The 17510-nt window shown below is 51.7% G+C and overlaps 1 protein-coding gene across 1 annotated transcript in view; it reads left to right on the forward strand.

Annotated features, from left to right (window-relative positions):
- The window catches only part of LOC105696613 (protein kibra), a 46242-nt gene that overhangs the window by 8792 nt on the left and 19940 nt on the right, over positions 1–17510 (forward strand). The window contains exons 3-4 of the mRNA XM_012419211.1: positions 5989–6098; positions 6531–6625. Coding sequence (XP_012274634.1) covers positions 5989–6098; positions 6531–6625 — 205 coding nt within the window. The remainder of the gene's footprint in view (positions 1–5988; positions 6099–6530; positions 6626–17510) is intronic.

The following is a 17510-nucleotide window of genomic DNA, read 5'->3' on the forward strand; positions in this document are numbered from 1 at the left end:
GACTACTTGATTCGCGAGTACAGCGCTACGGAACGGAAAAGTGACGAAAAAGTTATCCACGGTCGAAGAGTCAAAGAATTCGAAAAAAAGAGCCACGTCGAAAGATCTTATTAAAGCCACGAATCAATGCAAAATTCGTATAGCGAAAGGGTTAAGAAGGCCCAGCCGAATCTCGATCGGGGTTCTCCGGTGGCGGGAATGATCGAAACTTAAAATTCCGAGGATCCAGTTACGGTCACGTGGGATGAGAGGCACGGCCATTGTCGGCGCTCGGATCTCGTTCGATCCGAACGGAGTCGCGAGACGGGAAGGCGGGGGTCGAGCCGCGAAGGGGGCCCCCCGCTAATCGTATCCGGAAATAAGAGCCCCGCGGAGGTTATCGGTGTTTGTCAGGCGGCGGGTCGGGGAGTCGGGGCTCGCGGATCGCGCGTTCGCCAGTGACGTCACGACTCCGGAATGCAGGGTCATGCGCGCGCAGAGTCGCGCGCGCGGACAAGTGCCAACGTATACGTCGACCGCGCAATGGGGACACGTGAGAATGTGGAGGCGCGCATGCGCGGAAAGATCGAAAGGTCGCCGCGATGAATCGGCTGGGTTCCGGCCTTGTCGAATCGAACGGCCATTTAGGGAACGACGGGAGGGGTGGAGCAAGAGGCAGGTCCGAGGGTTCTTCTCTTCGCGTTTTTCCCTTCTTTCCTTCTGCCCGCTCTACTAGGAAGAATTCGACGGGAAGCTGGCAGAACCCTCGAATCTCGTAACTCCGATCTTCGTAGCTTCTCCTGGATCGACCGTTTCCTTTTCCTCTAAACGAAAAGAGGAAAGCTCGAGCCGAGCGAGATGGAGCTTACGCACGAGAGGACGTGGCGTTGTAAGAGGCATAGACTACTGTAAATAAAAAAATTTCTTTTTTTAAAGGAAATTTCACGAGCCTCGCGATTATTCTTAGGGCCTCCATATAATCACGTGTTAACGTTAAAATGATTTGGTGCACTCAGTTTAGAGAAAAATTTTCATAAATGCAATGCAATGCGTCCTCCTTGACGGTCACCCATCCAAGGAGCAACCGCGCCCGACGGCGCTTAACTTCGGTGATCTTACGAGAACCGGTGGGTCTACGTGGCTTCAGCGTTAAGTATTTTATCCTTTCGTCAGATTTTTGAGCCGACATCGGCTCGTCCGCCGTAATATCGAGCAGTGGGCGTCGAGACGTCGGCAGCTTCGATTTTGGAGTTTGGCGCCCCGCTCGCCTTCCAGTCCGCTGAGGAATTTTCTGTTTGGAATGCGATATCCGATAAATTCAGCTGCCTCCCCCTGCCCCGTGGCCCTCGGTCCTCCAGGCCGCTCGGCGTTGAGCAATCGAAAATTATGCGCGAGTCGAGGAATTTTTCTGCGTAATCGCCGAGCTGCGACGCGCTACTCTCTCTCACACTTTCTGTCTACGTCGACTCTGACTGGCGTCCCCGAGGGGGGAAGAGAGACCGAGAGGCAGATATACTCGGGCGAGATAAATCGAACAAATACGAGATTCTGGGCGGGACTCGACCGCGAACGATATTTGCGACTGTCTCGGCGCGGACGATCAAATTGCGAGAGCAAATACGAATAATTTAACGCATTGCGCTCGATTCGGGCATGTTCATACCATGTACTGGCATCACGTCCGTGCACTCGCTGAAATAACTTCCTGGACTTACATCGGGGTATTCATAGATTTCCGCGTCAGTTCCGTCCAGTAAGAAGACCGGAACGTTAAAATATTCCGATATAAATTTTAAAGCGTTTTTTCCATCGACGGGCATACGGAATCGTCTCAAACTTGACAATGTGAATATGGAAGCTATAAAAAAGATCCGGTCCTCCGTAAAATTTCAATTATTAAATAATTTGCTTAAAAATATGTTCAATCATTTTTTGTACAAAAAAAAAAATGAAATTTCATGAGTTTCAGGACCTACCTTAGGGCCTCCACGTCCAGGTTGTAAGTCTTGAAACGATTCGGTACCCTCGGTTTGTAGAAAAGTTTCACGAACGATTGACCTTTCGGATGCCACTTTAACATCCCCTTAAACTGGTTAAAACCATTGTCTGGGCTTTTTGTAAAAGAAAAAGCCGAATTTATGCCAACCCTGACTCAATTCGCGAAGTCAAAGTTTCCGCCGTTTCGGCTCGACCAGTCGTGAGAAACGACGGCCCACCGATGAAGAAACGAAACGAGAAAGAGAGAGAGAGAGAAAAGGCGGAGAAGAAAAAGTCACTTTCCAGCCCCCTTAACGGCGCATTCCTCTCGCAGGGGGGTAATCGTCCTAGAACCCGAGTCGGCGCTTGCACGCGAGGTCCTTTCTCCTCCGAGGCCCGTGATTCACGTTTCCGGCGCGACAATTTTCTGCTCAAGAGGGGCAATCGAATCCCCCTCTCGATCGGCGTTGATAAAGGCCGATTTCGGGGATCCTGGAACACCGGAGCCGCGCAGGCGCTCTTGGCCTTAGGCCGCACCGGTTGCGCTCCTCCGTTGATGTTGACAGAGCGAGAGAGAGAGGGAGAGGAAGAGAGCGAAGGGCGCGTGGGCCAGAGAGAGACGGGGAAACCCGTCGTAGGAAAGAGGGTCAGGAGCGTACGATAGACGCCGAAGGACGCGAGAGAACGAGACGCGGGCAGAGGGAGGAGAGGACGAGAGAGAGTGCGACAAATCAAACGCTGAATGCGCGATTGTCTCGCACGCTCCGGTATGCCAAGGCTGAAGAGGCCTCGCGCGGTTTGACGATTCCTCGAGGAAATCGCCGGCCCGGATTCCGCGAGACCGCCGCGCCGCGACGAAATCCGCCGGTCGGATTTCTACTTTCCGCCAACCCTTGCCCGACCGAATTAGATCGGAACCCGACGGGCATTGAACGTTTAAGGTGATACGACAGGGTCATATGTATATGGAACGACCCTTTCGTATCACCTTAACGATACGACAGGGTCATATGTATATGGAATGACCCTTTCGTATCACCTTAAGGGGATGTGAAAGTGGCTTCCGAAGAGTCAATCCTTCGTGAAATTTTTCTCCGAACTGAGGGTACTGAATCGTTTCAAACTTTACAAAGTGAATGTGGAGGCTATAAGGAAGGTACTGACTCTCGTGAGATTTCGTTTCTTCCACAAAATTTAAAAAATACCTATAAACAAATGAGAAAAATAGATTGAACTTTCATGAGTTTCAGGACTTTCTTTATACCCTCCATATTTATATTGCAAAGTTTGAATCGATTCGGTACACCCAGTTCGGAGAAAAGTTTCATGAACGAGACCTATTTGACGCCACTTTGACATCCCCTTAAAATCCCCTATTGAAACTTCGCACCTTGCGCCGAAACGTTTCCGCGTTTCCTGTTACTCTTTTTTTTTTTGTATTTTCCTTTGATGATAATTCTCGCCGATCTCAGCGGAGCCCGTATTTCTTCTCCAACGTGTGGTTCTCGTGGCGCGCATCGCGATGGAAATCCGAGCAGGATTCTAACCGAGTCAGCGAGCCCCGCACCCCCTCGGGAGAGGTTTCCCCTGGAGCGTCTAGGCGGCGCCAGGAGGAACGGAATAGATGCAACGAGATGTTGTACAGAAATATTGGCGTTCTCATCGCGGTTGGAGGAACGAAATAGATGCAACGAGATGTACAGAAATATTGGCGTTCTCATCGCGGTTGGAGGAACGAAATAGATGCAAGGAGACGCATAGAAATAATGGCGTTCTCCTCGCGAGAAATGACTTTCTATCCAACGGAGACGACCATGTGGAAAAATGTCTGATCTTCTAATGAAATTTTGGAGGAACTCCACCGTCTATTCTATCCCCAGGAGGGTCGCCAAGAGCCACGTGAACAGGTTGTACAGGGTGTGTCACCTCCTGGGCATACCGAAAGCGGGCACCGCGATGGGCGCGTGGTACCCCATTCGACATCAACCGGTAGTCGCGTTCCGGTAGAACGTACCCACTCGAGCCGCGGGAGGGGCACTCTCTCGTCTCTTCACTTTCACCGTGAATTCCGGCCGACCATGGGAGGTCGGCCCGCCCGCCTCGCGCTCTTGCCGCTGCACAAGTATGCGCGGTTCTGTAGTTTTTCCGTGTCACCGAACGCTTCCCCGAATTTCTTCGCACCGTGTTACTTAAGGGGGGGTGAAAGTGGCATCTTAGGGGTAATCGTACGTGAAACTTTTCTCCGAATTGGGTGTACCAATTTGTTTCACGTTCTACCACGTGAATAAGGAGACCCCGAGGTAGGTCTTCAAACTCGCGAAATTTCATTTGTTATTAAAATTCTTGAAAATGGCTACAAACAAATTATCTTAAAATTGAAATTTCATGGGTTTCAGGACCTTCCTTACAGCCTTCGTATTCACATTGTCAAGTTTGAGACGATTCGGTACTCCCACTTCGGAGAAAAGTTTCATAAACGATACCTCTTTGATGCCACTTTCACATCACCTTAAGGCGATATGAAAGGTTCATTCTATATATCAAAACGTGAAAATATTTATAAAACATCTCCAAACCGGGTACACCGAATTATCTGAAACTTTAATGAGGGTCCCAAGGAAGAACGCGATGCTTGTAAAATTTCATTTTACCGGAAAAAAAAAATGTTTTTCTTCTTTGAGATAAATGCAAGATTATTTTCGAAAAATGAAATTTCACGCGCATCGCGTTCTTCCTTAGGGCTTTTATATTCACTATATATATATTTTTTTTTTCTCTTCGCGAGAGGACAAGACTCGTTTTCATGATTTCGACCCGCCTCGTCGTTCTTCGTGCAACTTGGAGCCCTCCCTGACGCGAGGGTTCCAGGTCGGACCTGGAGGGATTCGATGAGTACTACGGCACCTTACGTGGCACCACTTGCCCCCCGATACCGCCCGAGGGCGGCCATCTTGATCCTCTCCTTGGAGAGGTCTCTCTCGCCTTGACATTCCGACACGCACTCGCCCGCCCCGCACGACCCCCTCGCCCTCTGGCGGACACTCGCGCCACTTCGGGCCACCGGTCGTGCGTTAAAATGCACTTTTCAGCCTCGCGCGATCGCGATAGCGTGCAAACCGCCCGGGAGCGCCTCGTTACACGCATGGCGAGTCGGGGTGTAACGTGCGTCCACGATTGCTAGCTCTCGCGTTGCTCGTCCTTTGAAACGGTCGATAGAACTAGGTATCGTTTTCCGATAAAAAGAAGGGGCGAAAAATTCAATTTCACGAGAATCGCGTTCTTCCTTAGAGCCTCCATAATCGCGCGTTAACGTTTCAATTTATTTGGAGCACCCAGTTTTGGAGAAAAATTTTCTAAATATTTTGACGTGTTTATGTATGTATATATATAATGACCCTTTAATATCACGTTAAGGTGATGCGAAAGTGGCGTCGAAGAGGCCTCGTTTATGAAACTTTTCTCCGGACTGGGTCTACCGAACCGATTGAAACTTTATAACGCGAATGCGGAGGCTTTAAGGAAGGTCCTGACACCCATGAAATTTCAATTTTTTTTTTTAACATATTTTATATAAAATTAAATTCCACGAGAGTCAAGATCATATGTGCCCATAATTATGAAAGTGGTCTAAGTCATATATTTTTTGTTTCGAAATTACATTGAATTAATTTCGTTTGAAATAATATGGCGTGAAACAACTGATAAACTGATTTTTTTTTTAATTTTGACTTAGACCACTTTCATAATTATGGGCACAATATAGCCTCTATATTCACCCTGTGAAGTTTGAAATGACTTGGTACACCCACTTCGTGGAAGAGTTTCACGAACGATTGACCTTGCGAACGCCACTTTCACATACCCTTAAGGACGAGCCGTTTCGCGTTAACGCCGCAAGGGCGAGCGCGGTCGTTGGTTACGCCACTGCACCGCCATAAATGTAAATTGGCGCGTAATTCGAGTGGCGTTAAGGCGCGTCTGCAGCGAGAGGTATTTAATTTTGAACTGATGGAGGACCCCTTCTTATTGCAGATTCACGAAGCCCCAAACCTTCGCGGACTGCATCGGGAACGAGCTTCCGCTCGGCTGGGAGGAGGCCTACGACAAGCACGTGGGCGCTTACTACATTAATCATGTCAACCGTGAGTCCCTCTCCTTCTCTTCGGCCGCCCAGCACCGAATCAATGGACTCTCGTTAACGGGGTTCCCAACCAACTTTGGAATTGGTATCTCCTGATTTTTTTTTCTTTTTTTTTTTTCGAGGGTCATTCGCGTAACAGGCTCTAACTCCGAGACCGAGGGTGCCGAGCCTCGAAAGAGTCATTTTCTAATCTCGATTACGGGTCCTCGCGTGGAAAGACAAGCTGAATTTCGGCGACAACCCTTTCGATACGGCTATACTTTTCTCCGGTATGCTTCCACTGTACCGGTATACCACGTAATACAGCGTACACTTGATCGGATATTTTAACAAAATTTCCCTTCAATTTTATTAACTTTTAAATCGAAAGGGTTGGATCTCGTGATCGCGCAGCGCCTACTTTCTTTCAACCCGCCTTTTTCTTTTCCCTCAGAGACGACGCAGCTCGAAGACCCCCGGCAGGAATGGCGAGCTATCCAAGAGGCCATGCTGCGGGAGTACCTTCAGACTGCCCAGGACGTACTCGAGGTGAGTCCCGCGTTCGATTTTATAACCATTTAAGGTGAAGTGAAACATCCTTCAAATCAGTCGACTCGAATACAACACTTTTTTTTAAGGGTATTAGACCAAACTGTCCGAAACTTTGACACATCACTCCTGATCACCTAAGAATTGTCCTGACATATTCAAAATTTGGATTTTTCAAAAAAATGTTTTAACTCAGTCCAGACCAGAACCAAAATGGCGTCGAGCTCTGATATTTCGATCAGTATACAATTATCGAAGGCTTTGATATGAGAATCGAAAGGGTCAGGACAATTTTACGAGAATTTAGAACACTCTGGTAATCGATAAACTCGCATTTGAACGGGATAAAGAAAAGTGTTGTATGCGCTTCTTTGCTGAAACGATGGTAATACGAGGTCTCGGAGTGAAAATTTAATTGACCTGGAAATCACAGATGGCGCAGGGGGTCCCTCCGCAGTCAATTAGGGCCCCAAAAGGCATGAATCCAGAGGATTTCTGGAGTTTTACTTCGATTTCTTTATAATTATTGTACGAAAACGACAGGTGGAGTATGCCATTTGGTACAATATTCAATGTAATTCGATACAGCTGTCAATATAAAAACAAACGTCGGCAGCGTAGGCATTTAGAAAAATCTTCTTTATCGACGTTGATCAAGTTCCTCGACGTGTTTCACTTCACCTTAACGACATTAAACGGAATTAGCGATAAACTCGACGGGGATTAACGATGGATCTCCCTTGAACGAGGGAGAAGCGGTTTTCGTGAGGTGGGACCTGGACGATTCGCTTCGAGTCCCACGTCCGATTTTCGAACCATTTAACGACGTTAAACGGAATTAGGGTTACATTCGATGAGGATGAACGAGGGAGAAGTGGTACTTGTGAGGTGCGGCTTGGACGATTCGCTTGTAACGCGTGCACAAGATCGCCTTATCCTATTTGGTCTAACGCGAGTGCTCGGACATGGCCTCGCTTTTGGCACGCCTGATTTCAGTTTGATCGACATCGAACACGAGCAATGAGAACTTTAATACTTATACTTGTTCGCGCTCCAACCTAGGCTGCGGCTCTTCGATTTTCAAGAATTACATTTGGACCGATCGCGGAACGAGGATCATCGAATCGCGATTATTTCCCGATACATATTTGAGATTTACGCTCCTTCCCGGCTCGATCCAAAGGATCCTGCACGGGATGTAAAGGAAGATTCCAATCTACGCGAAGCCGCCTCGTCTACGAGGTTGTTCCGAGGAGGTGATTACCGATCGGCTACCTCGTAATAACATGTTAGGCTGTTACTCCTATCATCTCGCGCGAGGCAGTCCAACGTGTAAAAGAAGACCCTGAGGATTCCGAGCAATGCCAGAGTTCGCCCCTCTTTCTCCACCTCGTTGCATCCCAGTTACTCTAAGAGTAACGAGGAACTACGGCGTCGATAAACCCCCGTGTACTATCTCGATCGCCGAAATATTTCCTAGACACCGATAAGAAGGAAAAACGTTGCACCGAAATCACGGAATACCTTGGGCCAATTTAAATATTTAAGACTCGCCGTCCGTCGCGTCGTCGCAGGAATACTTCTTTCCGGTGGTTACGGAAGTTACACTTATTTTATTTCTTTCCTTTAAAGCCTCTTTTTTACGGCCCAAGATGCGTAAGCACGTCGTACCATGGTCTGTGCCCTGTACACTTCTCTACCTTACGTATCTCTTTCGAATACCGAAGTATCGAACGCCTCCTGGGGAATCTCAAATACAAGTTTAAATTTGCAGTTATAACGGCAATTAACCCCTTGCCGTGGTAATTAGCTCGGTAAAATCCTAGCCCAAATGAACCGTGAGAATTTTCAAGGTCGGCCGAAATGGCGAGGATGGACGTTTGCAGCGCAGGAAGAATTTCCTTGCCCGGAATTGAGATTACGAGTCGGACTCGCGATGGTCACGTTTGGCACGACATTTTTTTTATCACGAGTCAGACTCGTGAAAGTACGGCAAGGGGTTAAGGGCGCTCACCACTCCAGCGATTTTGCAGGGCCTCATGGGGACAACGATTCCGAACGTATTTCTAAATCGATCGAGCTTAACGAGTGCTCATATCGAAGATGAAATGTTGACCTGTGTTTATATGGGAGCGATTTTCGATAAGTGGTCATTATCATATAAAAAAGTGCAACGACATAATTTCAATGCCCTTTTACCTAGGAAGGAGGTGCTCGATCGAAAATCGCTCCCATATAAACACACGTCAACATTTTATCTTTAAAACGAGCACTCGTTGAGCTCGATCGGTTGAGAAATACGCTCAAAATCGTTGTCCCCGTGGAGCACCTTTTTCAGGATTTTCAAGTTTCTCGCGCGGAATTTGGGCATTCTTTAGCAACCGTTGTCGACTCTAGGCGGAGCGTCCAACTTGCGTGTGCGTGCGGCCGAGGGTCACACACGTTTCGGCGCCTAGTCCAGAGGCGTCTAGCCGTTGTGTGAGTTGTATACGTGCAAAATACACACACATTTTTCGCCCGTTGCTAAACACTGCCCATTATGCGTCGCGTCTCCCTCATCCGAGCGAGAAAGTACGTTTTGGTTACCTCCCACCGAACTCGATGCTAGTGCCATCTAGCGGTGGAAGTCATCGTCTCCACTTGGTGGTGAACGCCGTTAAAAGAAATGACCCGAGATGCTCTTCTCTGGATGCGGGAAATAAAGGGAAATAAAGACGGGAAGTCGACTCCGAGTCGCCTGAGGATAATTAAGGGCCCAGCTACGTCGTGACTCCGAGAGCGCAGGAAACGGAGGTTCAACTCCCCGGGCCGATCCCCCGGTGAAATTAAAGAGTCACGGGCTCTTAACTCGATGGAATGTCGCTCCTCGTACACGTGTAAACGCACCTACGCTTCGCTTCCTCTCCCGCGCGTCTCGCGCTGAAAACAAAGGTTCGGTTAAAACCTCACGGTCGAATCAACTAAACCCTATTTGACTCGAGCGAACCGGGATTAACTCAAGCGGAACCTAACCTCCGTAGCCAAAGACTCGTTTCCGCCGTCGAGCAGTGCCGAGAATGACGAAGCGGCTGGCCGAAAACCTGAAAAATTAAATTCACAGGTTCAATTATATCGATCGTCATATTGGGTAGTGGAGTAATTCGGACGTTTATTGCCAAAAGGCATAATCGTTACGTACGGTTCTGTACGTCGATCTAAAATTGGCATCGGTCTGTAAGATGGAGAATTTCTGCCGAGTATGAGAAAGCGTGATTTTTTTTTCTTTTTTTTTTTTCGTCATCTTCATCTTTGAGCTATTCTCGAGTTTCGATTTTAGATAATTTCTATTTACGTTATCGTTATGCAATCTCTGTACCGAGCTTACAGGTGCCATAGAGGGTGGCTTTAATTATCGTGAACCCCTTCTTCTTGAACACGATTCCGGGGGGTCGAGGAGCGTTGCGGACTCTTTCCGAAATTTTTTCTTCGATGGGAAGGGAGGGGTGGGGAGGGGGGAGGGACGAAATTGTTGAACGCGACGTCGAAGGGATACGGGCGGACGATGCGTGTTCGGCTCCACTCGGTCGCGCTCGGGTGGACTCGGCTCACTGGGTGCGCGGACAAGCCGAAGGAGATTAGAGGGACAGGAAACCGTCCCGTGGGAAATCGTGTCACTTCCGGTCACTTAGCGCGCCCTCTTCGTCGGATCCGAAGGCGGGTGGGAGGTGCGGGAAGAGGTGGGGGCGCCGATTAACGCGCGATTAAGCACGCCGTGAGGCGCGCCATTTGCTGGTCGAGCTCCGGGCGGAACGAACGTCCGTTCGGCGACCGGCAAGGGAGACTTCCGGGGGCTTTCTTGCGCGAATACCTAGAATATTGCGATGCTTCGACAAGATCTCAGTTTTTCATGTTATAGTCCGTGTTTCTACGATGATCCTTTGCGGATCCGTATTTCTGAAATCGCCTTATAAGTGCCGAGTCAGACTCGACGTAGCACCGCAAGGGATTAAGGTGATACGAAAGCGTCATATGTACATACCAAAAAGTCCAAATATTTACAAAAATTTTCTCCAAATCGAGTGCACTGAATCATTTGAAACGTCATCGCGAGATTATGGAAGCCCTAAGGAAGAACGCGATGCTCGTGAAATTTCATTTCTCGAACGAGATTTTGTACTTATCTCGGACAAGGATAGAAAAAAAAAGAACATTTCTCTTCGAAGAATGAAATTTCACGAGAATCGCGTTCTTCCATAGGGTCGCCATAATCACGTGTTAAAGTTTCGGATAACTCGGTGCCCCCAGTTTGGAGAAAAGTTTTATAAATATTGCGACGCGTTGACATGTATAGAATGACCCTCTTTCATATCACCTTAAGTTTGTAAACGCGTCTTCCGGAGGGCAATTAAAGGATGAAAATCGACGGTCGTTTCGTAAACAAGTGTCCCGCACGAGCGGTCCTATGCGCGCGCCGGACGTACCCTCTCGCACGAGCGAAGGCACTTATTGGGCCTTACGGGACCGTACAAGTGGCACGGGTACCCCCATGTACGCGGGCGGCGTAGTTGCCAACTGGCGACCGAAAGCAGCGGCAACACCCTCCGTATAACGAGGCGCGACACCTCGGCCGATGTCCCGCGCATCCTTGCGCAGTTTCGGACAATTTCAGTAATCCGAGTCCCCTGGAGCTAGGCTCGAAGGGGCGCCGCGGTGCACTCGCCGGTCCTGGATCGTTCCGCGAAGAGAGTCCATGCGAGTTAATTGGCCAAGGGTGGCACACGCACGGCTACCTCCATTGCCCCTCCCCTTCCCGCCTACCCTCTCTCCGTCTCTTCCGCTCGAGGCGCATCAAAGATGGCGACCGCGAGGCGCGAAATCCGAATTGCGATATATGGCCGGCCCTTCGGAGCGCCTCGAAAGTGAAACCCACGGACGGGCCGCGCGTCTCTTTCCACCTCTCTGTACGGAAAGGAATATAGGCGTCTCTCGTCCTCGGGAAAAAAAAGAAACGTCGACCCAGTAGTGGCTGGTCCTCGAGGCTCGAATACCCGCACGGTCTGCCGTCTATTCGAGCCAACCGCCTGCCTCGATGGATGCGGTCGAATCGCTGCTGGCCGGTCCGAAAATCTGGGAAACCCTAGCCCGGTGGGCGCGCGTGCGCAGGTGGCGCACGCGCGGGTTGCGCGTAGCCCGGCAGATGCGCGACGGACAGTCGGGAACGAGCGCGCGAGCGCGCGAGTCACGCGTGAACGTATCCCCACGTGCGGCGGTGCGCGCGCAGGCGACGCGCCGCTGTGTGCGCCGTCTCGGTGAGGGGGCTTGCATTCCGATGCAAATGGCCCCCACCCGCTGCCCCCCTCCCCTGCTCCCGCGCGCTCTCGCTCGCGCCTCCCCTCCTCGACCGAGCTTGCCCGGCATTCGCGCGTAGCCTCGATAGAGCGAGGGGCGAGAGGGACCGGCACGCGTACTACGTACCGGTATACCCGCAGCGGTACCGACCGCGGATGACTAACTATCGAACTATTTACTATCGGCGCGCGCTGTCAAGGCGACGCGAAACCGACGGCCAAACCCCGCGCGGCGGTGGCGCCCCTCGCGGGGACCGCGGGCACTGCCGGGACTATCGGCGTCCTTGTCGGATCACTGTCGGCGCCTGCCTAGCGAGTCCTGGAACGCGAAGGATGGCCCAAGGACCTTCTTTTACCTTTTGACCTCCTAATTATCGAGGTGTCGAGTCGCACTCGATAAACGAGGGCAAAGGGTTAACCTAAACGCGGGTAGTCGGTTCTCACGGGGAAAATATGGCATTTAGTTTCCTTCCGATACATCCGTTACGCGCATGCAAAATGGTTTCGCGTAGGTTAGAACGCGCGATGACTTCGCGACGTGGAAAATAATAAAGTGGTGGTCGTTCGGGGTCCTGTCTCTATTTTCTTCTTTTTATCATAGATTTTCGCCGTGCGCGGCGATAGGAACCGATCTCGTAAATGTTCGTGGAACGCGAGAGGCCTGCGATCCACGAGAGGAATGCGGAGATATAAATCACGATGTATGGACTTATGATGTAAGGGGCGAGCCAGGGGTTTTACGAATGCTGGGAGAGCGAGGGAGCGCGGGAGGACGGAAGAGAGAGAAGGAACGTCGGGAATCGGACGCGCCTGGCGCCGAGCCAGGGCGAGCCCCTTCGCCGGTTGCGTCGACGTCCCCGGGAAATTCCACGGACTCCCAGGGTGATTTCGATGGGATTCGAGCTTTGCCCCGATAAGCTCTCCCGGGTTAGGACTCTACCATTTTTAATTCGCAGGGAGAACCATCGGACGATAAATGTCGTGGATACGATAAAATGAAATATGCCTTGAAAATTTCGGCTGCTTCATCGGGGTCGGTTTGCTCGGTTTATGAATTACTCGTTATCGAATCTTCGCGATAATAACGGAGAACTGGTTCTCCGTGTTTATTTCTTCCTTGATTTTCCATCGATCGGGGGAAAAATCGAGATCGCGTATATGGGATTTCTTAATCGATGCAACGTTTCGATCGATTCAAGGTTCCAGGGGCCCTTCGTATTATGTACGCCCTCGGGTACGCCAAGTACGAGCCTTTCGGGATTGCTCGCGTTTCTAGGCGACCGGCCCGGAATGTCCGGAACGTTAATTGCGGCTTATTTTTCCACGGGCTCTCTCGCGCCAGGGCCGACGCCCGTCGCTTTTCGAGCCGACTCGGCCGTGAAATCGATCGTGAAACGGTGACGTGCCGTCCGTGCCTCGGGGCGGACCCGATGGAATTTCATGGAAGGAAAAACCACGACTCGGCCTCGGAGGCCTAGAGTCCCGAAACGGGATCCGCAAGGGCCCGATCTCCCCTCGACACCCGTTCGTCCGTTTTGCCCTCGGTTTTGCCGATCGAGGTTTCGCCCAGGACTTTAAGGTGAAGTGAAACCCTTCTCCGATCGATCGATTCGAATCTTAGAATATGTATATCTAGACTTCCCATTGGACCTCCCACTCCCAGAGAATGGCTTTAACCCTTTCGCCAGGACGGGTGACTATAGTCACCGTACGTTTGGTCCAATATTGCCTGCACGGTCAGACGAATTTCGCCCGTATGTTTAAAAGGCTCCGTGTTCAAAGGGTTAACTGGGTGGGTGATTCGTCGGGACACGTGGTGCGTTCGTTTACCCCTTCCACCGCAAGGCGGTCTACATAAATATATGGTCTAAAATCTGATTGGGTTCGAGTGCCGTCGGCACACGTGGTATTCGAGTTCACCCCTTCCACTGCTATGCGAGGTCTAGATATTTATGGTCTAAGATTCGAATAAGACGTCTGTTTTTTTTTTTTAAGGGTATTGGATAGAACTGGCCGAAACTTTGACGCGTGACTCGTGATTACAGCGAATTACACACATTACGCGCGTTACAGCGGACGTTACGACGAACGATTTATAAAAAAAAGCGACAATCCACCACAATCGGTCATAATATACGTTCGACGACGAACGTTGTTACGTCCGTCATGACGTGCGACATTTTCTACGCTCTTGCGGGCCCGGCCTCCCCGACAGGTGTAACAGTCGGGGAAGAATCGCTCGAGGCTCGCACCGCCGCAAGGAAAGTTCATCGGGTACTGGGGCGCATTACCGACATTACCTATGTTCGAAATAGCGAGGAGACGCTGCGGCGAGAAAGAGAGAGATGGACCGACGCAGCGGAAGCGGCAGCGACGAGGAGAGAGACAACTCGTTGCGTGCCCAGGGACGCGTTCGCGTCGACTAGCTGCGAGAAGGAATTCAATTCCGACCAGGGATAACAACTGGGTGCGCACTCCGGGTCCGTCCTAATCCTCGGCCGAAATTTAGTCCCCCCCTTTCCACAGTTTACACCGACTTAATCCGTAGGCTCCGCTTTCTACGTTTCGCAGGAATTCGGGCCAGGTGTTTGTCCACCGTTTCCGGGCGCCCTTCGGGTCGACATTTTTCAGGTTAGGTGTCGGGTAGGTGGTCGTCGACCGTATCGGACTACTCCATTCGGCTAGCCCTGCCGACCGATGCGTGCCGATCGACCTCGGTTGGCGTCGGGAAAATTCGTCCCGATGTTCACGGCGAATCCCGGACTAGAAGCTCCGTAGGTACGTCGGTGGTGCACCCGCGTACATACATCCCACGAGCGCGATATGCAAGCGCGGTAATTTTCACCGTATTCTCTTCCCCCGGTCCAGAGGAGGGGGTTCGCACGACGGGAGTCGGTTCGCTCTCGGGTTACCCACCTACGGGGAGTCACTGTCCGTGGAACGCTTCTAGCTCGGGTCTCGAGCAGGTCAGGCCCACTGAGCCCGTGGGGCACGGGGGGACGGGCCCCTAGGCCCGGGAAGGGGGCAGCTCTGCATAGAGTCGAGGCCCGGTACTAGAGCCTTAACCTACAATCTTCTCCCCGGCTGCGGTTCCCCCCATCCTTTCCCTCTTTTTCTTCCCCGTTCTTCCATTACCCTCCTTCTTCCGATTCTCCCGCGATCCACGGAGCGCGCACACGGGCCTCGCGTTCCTTGCATTTCTCTCCTTCCCCCCTCCCACGTCGTTGGGTATTTTCAGCGAATCGCGCTCGGATGAGGAATCGCGATTCCTTCCGCTATTCGAGCTGGTCCGCTGTCCGGTGAGAGGAATCTTTCGAAGAAGGGAGAGAGTCTAGAAATTGCTCATTCTGCGGAAAGAGCGGGGGGGAATAAGAGCGAGGTAGGGAGTCTCGTACGCGCGAGAGGACACGTGGCCGGCGCGCGATGTCGTCCCGCGGAGTCTCGGGCCCATCTGCCCGGCGGCGCGGGGCGCGCGGGGCTTATATAGTGCACCGCGAGCTCGGGCCCGGTCCGAGCGGAGTCGCGGACAGGCAGGCGGGAGCGGTGACTCGGCAGGCGAACGCAGGGGAGCAGCGCGCAGGCCTGCCACGAGAGATTGGAATATCTCCCGTCCACCTCGTCCCTGCGCCCCCTGCCGCTCGCCTATTCTCGGGGCCCGTGCTCGGACCAGCCGGCGCGGCGGGGGGTCGGGGGGGAGGGGGAAGCGCTCCCCTCGCCTCGCCGCCCGCTGCTTAATGTATCGCGAAGAAAAGATGCGGGCTCCGCTGCTCTCCTCCCTCTCTCCCTCCGGATGCCCTCCCGGCGTAGTGGCTACCGGAGTTACGCTCGTAGGGCCCCCCGAGCGACCGCGGCCGAAGGCCCACGGAAATGGCCGAAGGCGCATCGGGCTGCCGGCGAAGGGCGGCCGTCGGTCCTCGGGCGTCGCGCGACCGCCGGACCCCCACCCTTCCCCTCGGAATGGGAGGAATGGACGGAATGGAATTCGCTAAATCGTATCGCGCTTGAGCCCGCGGGAAGTGAGGGTGCCGAAAGTAAGCGAGAGGGCGAGAGAGGAGGGAAATGCGCGAGAAAGTACCCGTGCCGCGTTCTCGCATCGATTTTAATTCGGTGCGGGATTTTTAAGATGTGACGGAGAGTCTTCGCGGTACGTCGCTTCTGCCGGGGATTTTCTCGGGTATCTCCGTTATCGGGATCGCGAGTCTAGCGAAGGAAGTCCCGGAGTTTGGTGTTCGGAATTTTTGTCGGAATTCGGCACCCTTTCCCCGTCGCTTATCGAAACCTTATAATTCGTCGGAGAAACTGTTAACCATTTCGTGGAGCTGCATATGTATATAATCTATCCACTTTTCCTTCTTTCTCGCTCTTGATCGCCCTCCGCATCGTAGATGGACGATGCGAGTCTCTTTAGAAGATTTGAACGATTGCGTTAGAAATTCGAGGGAAATTCCTGTCGAATAAACCGCTCGTCGTTAATCGAAGGAAAAGGGAAGGAAGGGAATACCAATCGATCGCGCTTTCCTTTTTGGGTCCTTCTCGCTCTTTTCTTTCTCTGACGTCCCCACCTCTCCTCCTTCCCCCACTCTTAAGGGATACGTAAATAGGCCCCCGCTTTCGGGCCTTAGGCTCCCTTTATTTCCTCGGGGACTATTTTTAGAAGTCTCGACGGGCCCCACGGGACACTCGAGTCGGGCGATTACGCACACGGGGCCCGAGGCCCGTCCTCGACGCGGCTGCGGGCGTGACCTTTAAGGTCGCGCGCCGGGAGCTGGGCCCGGCCTTAGCGGTCACGCCCTCCCGGCTCCGTGGGCCCTTGGGCCCTCTGGAATGTCCGCCTCGTAAACAACGGGCGACTTCGACGGACCGCCTTCGCGGAAATTCACGGCGGATCCGCCGGGCTCGACCTTCTGCGAGGTTGGGACCTCGGCTGGCGGGCGCGTAACTTATCCTCGTCCTTACCTCGCGGCCTCGCTCCGACTCAAGGCTGCGGCCTTTGAGGTCGCCGATTCGATCTATCCGTCCCGTCGGTATCCTTAAGGTGAAGTGAAACTCCCTTCGAACGAATCGACTCGAATGAGACACTTTTTTTTTAAGGGTATTGGATCGAACCGTCTGTAACTTTGACACGTGACATGTGAGCGCCTAGGAATTATCCTGACACTGAAAATTTGGATTTTTTAAAGAAAAATTTTTAATGTAGCCCTGGCCAGAACCAAAATGGCGTCGAGCTCTCATGTTTCGATATCCAATTATTGAAGGCTCTGATATGAGAAACGACAGGGTCAGGACAATTTTATGACCATTTGGAACACTCTGGTAATCGATAAACTCGCATTTCAACGGGATAAGGAAAAAAAAGAGTCCTATGCGCTTCTGTGCTGAAATGGGAATATCAGGTCTCGGAGTAAAAATTTAGTTGATTTGAAAAATACAAATGGCGCAGGGGGTCCCCCTATAGTCATTTAGGGCCTCAGAAATCATGAATCCAGGGGATTTCTGGAGTTTTACTTCGATTTATTCACAATTATTCTACGAAAACGACAAGTGGAGTATGCCATTTG

This window comes from Orussus abietinus, unplaced genomic scaffold (genome assembly GCF_000612105.2).
Source record: "Orussus abietinus isolate OABI.00-Male unplaced genomic scaffold, Oabi_2.0 scaffold101, whole genome shotgun sequence".
NCBI lineage: Eukaryota > Metazoa > Arthropoda > Insecta > Hymenoptera > Orussidae > Orussus > Orussus abietinus.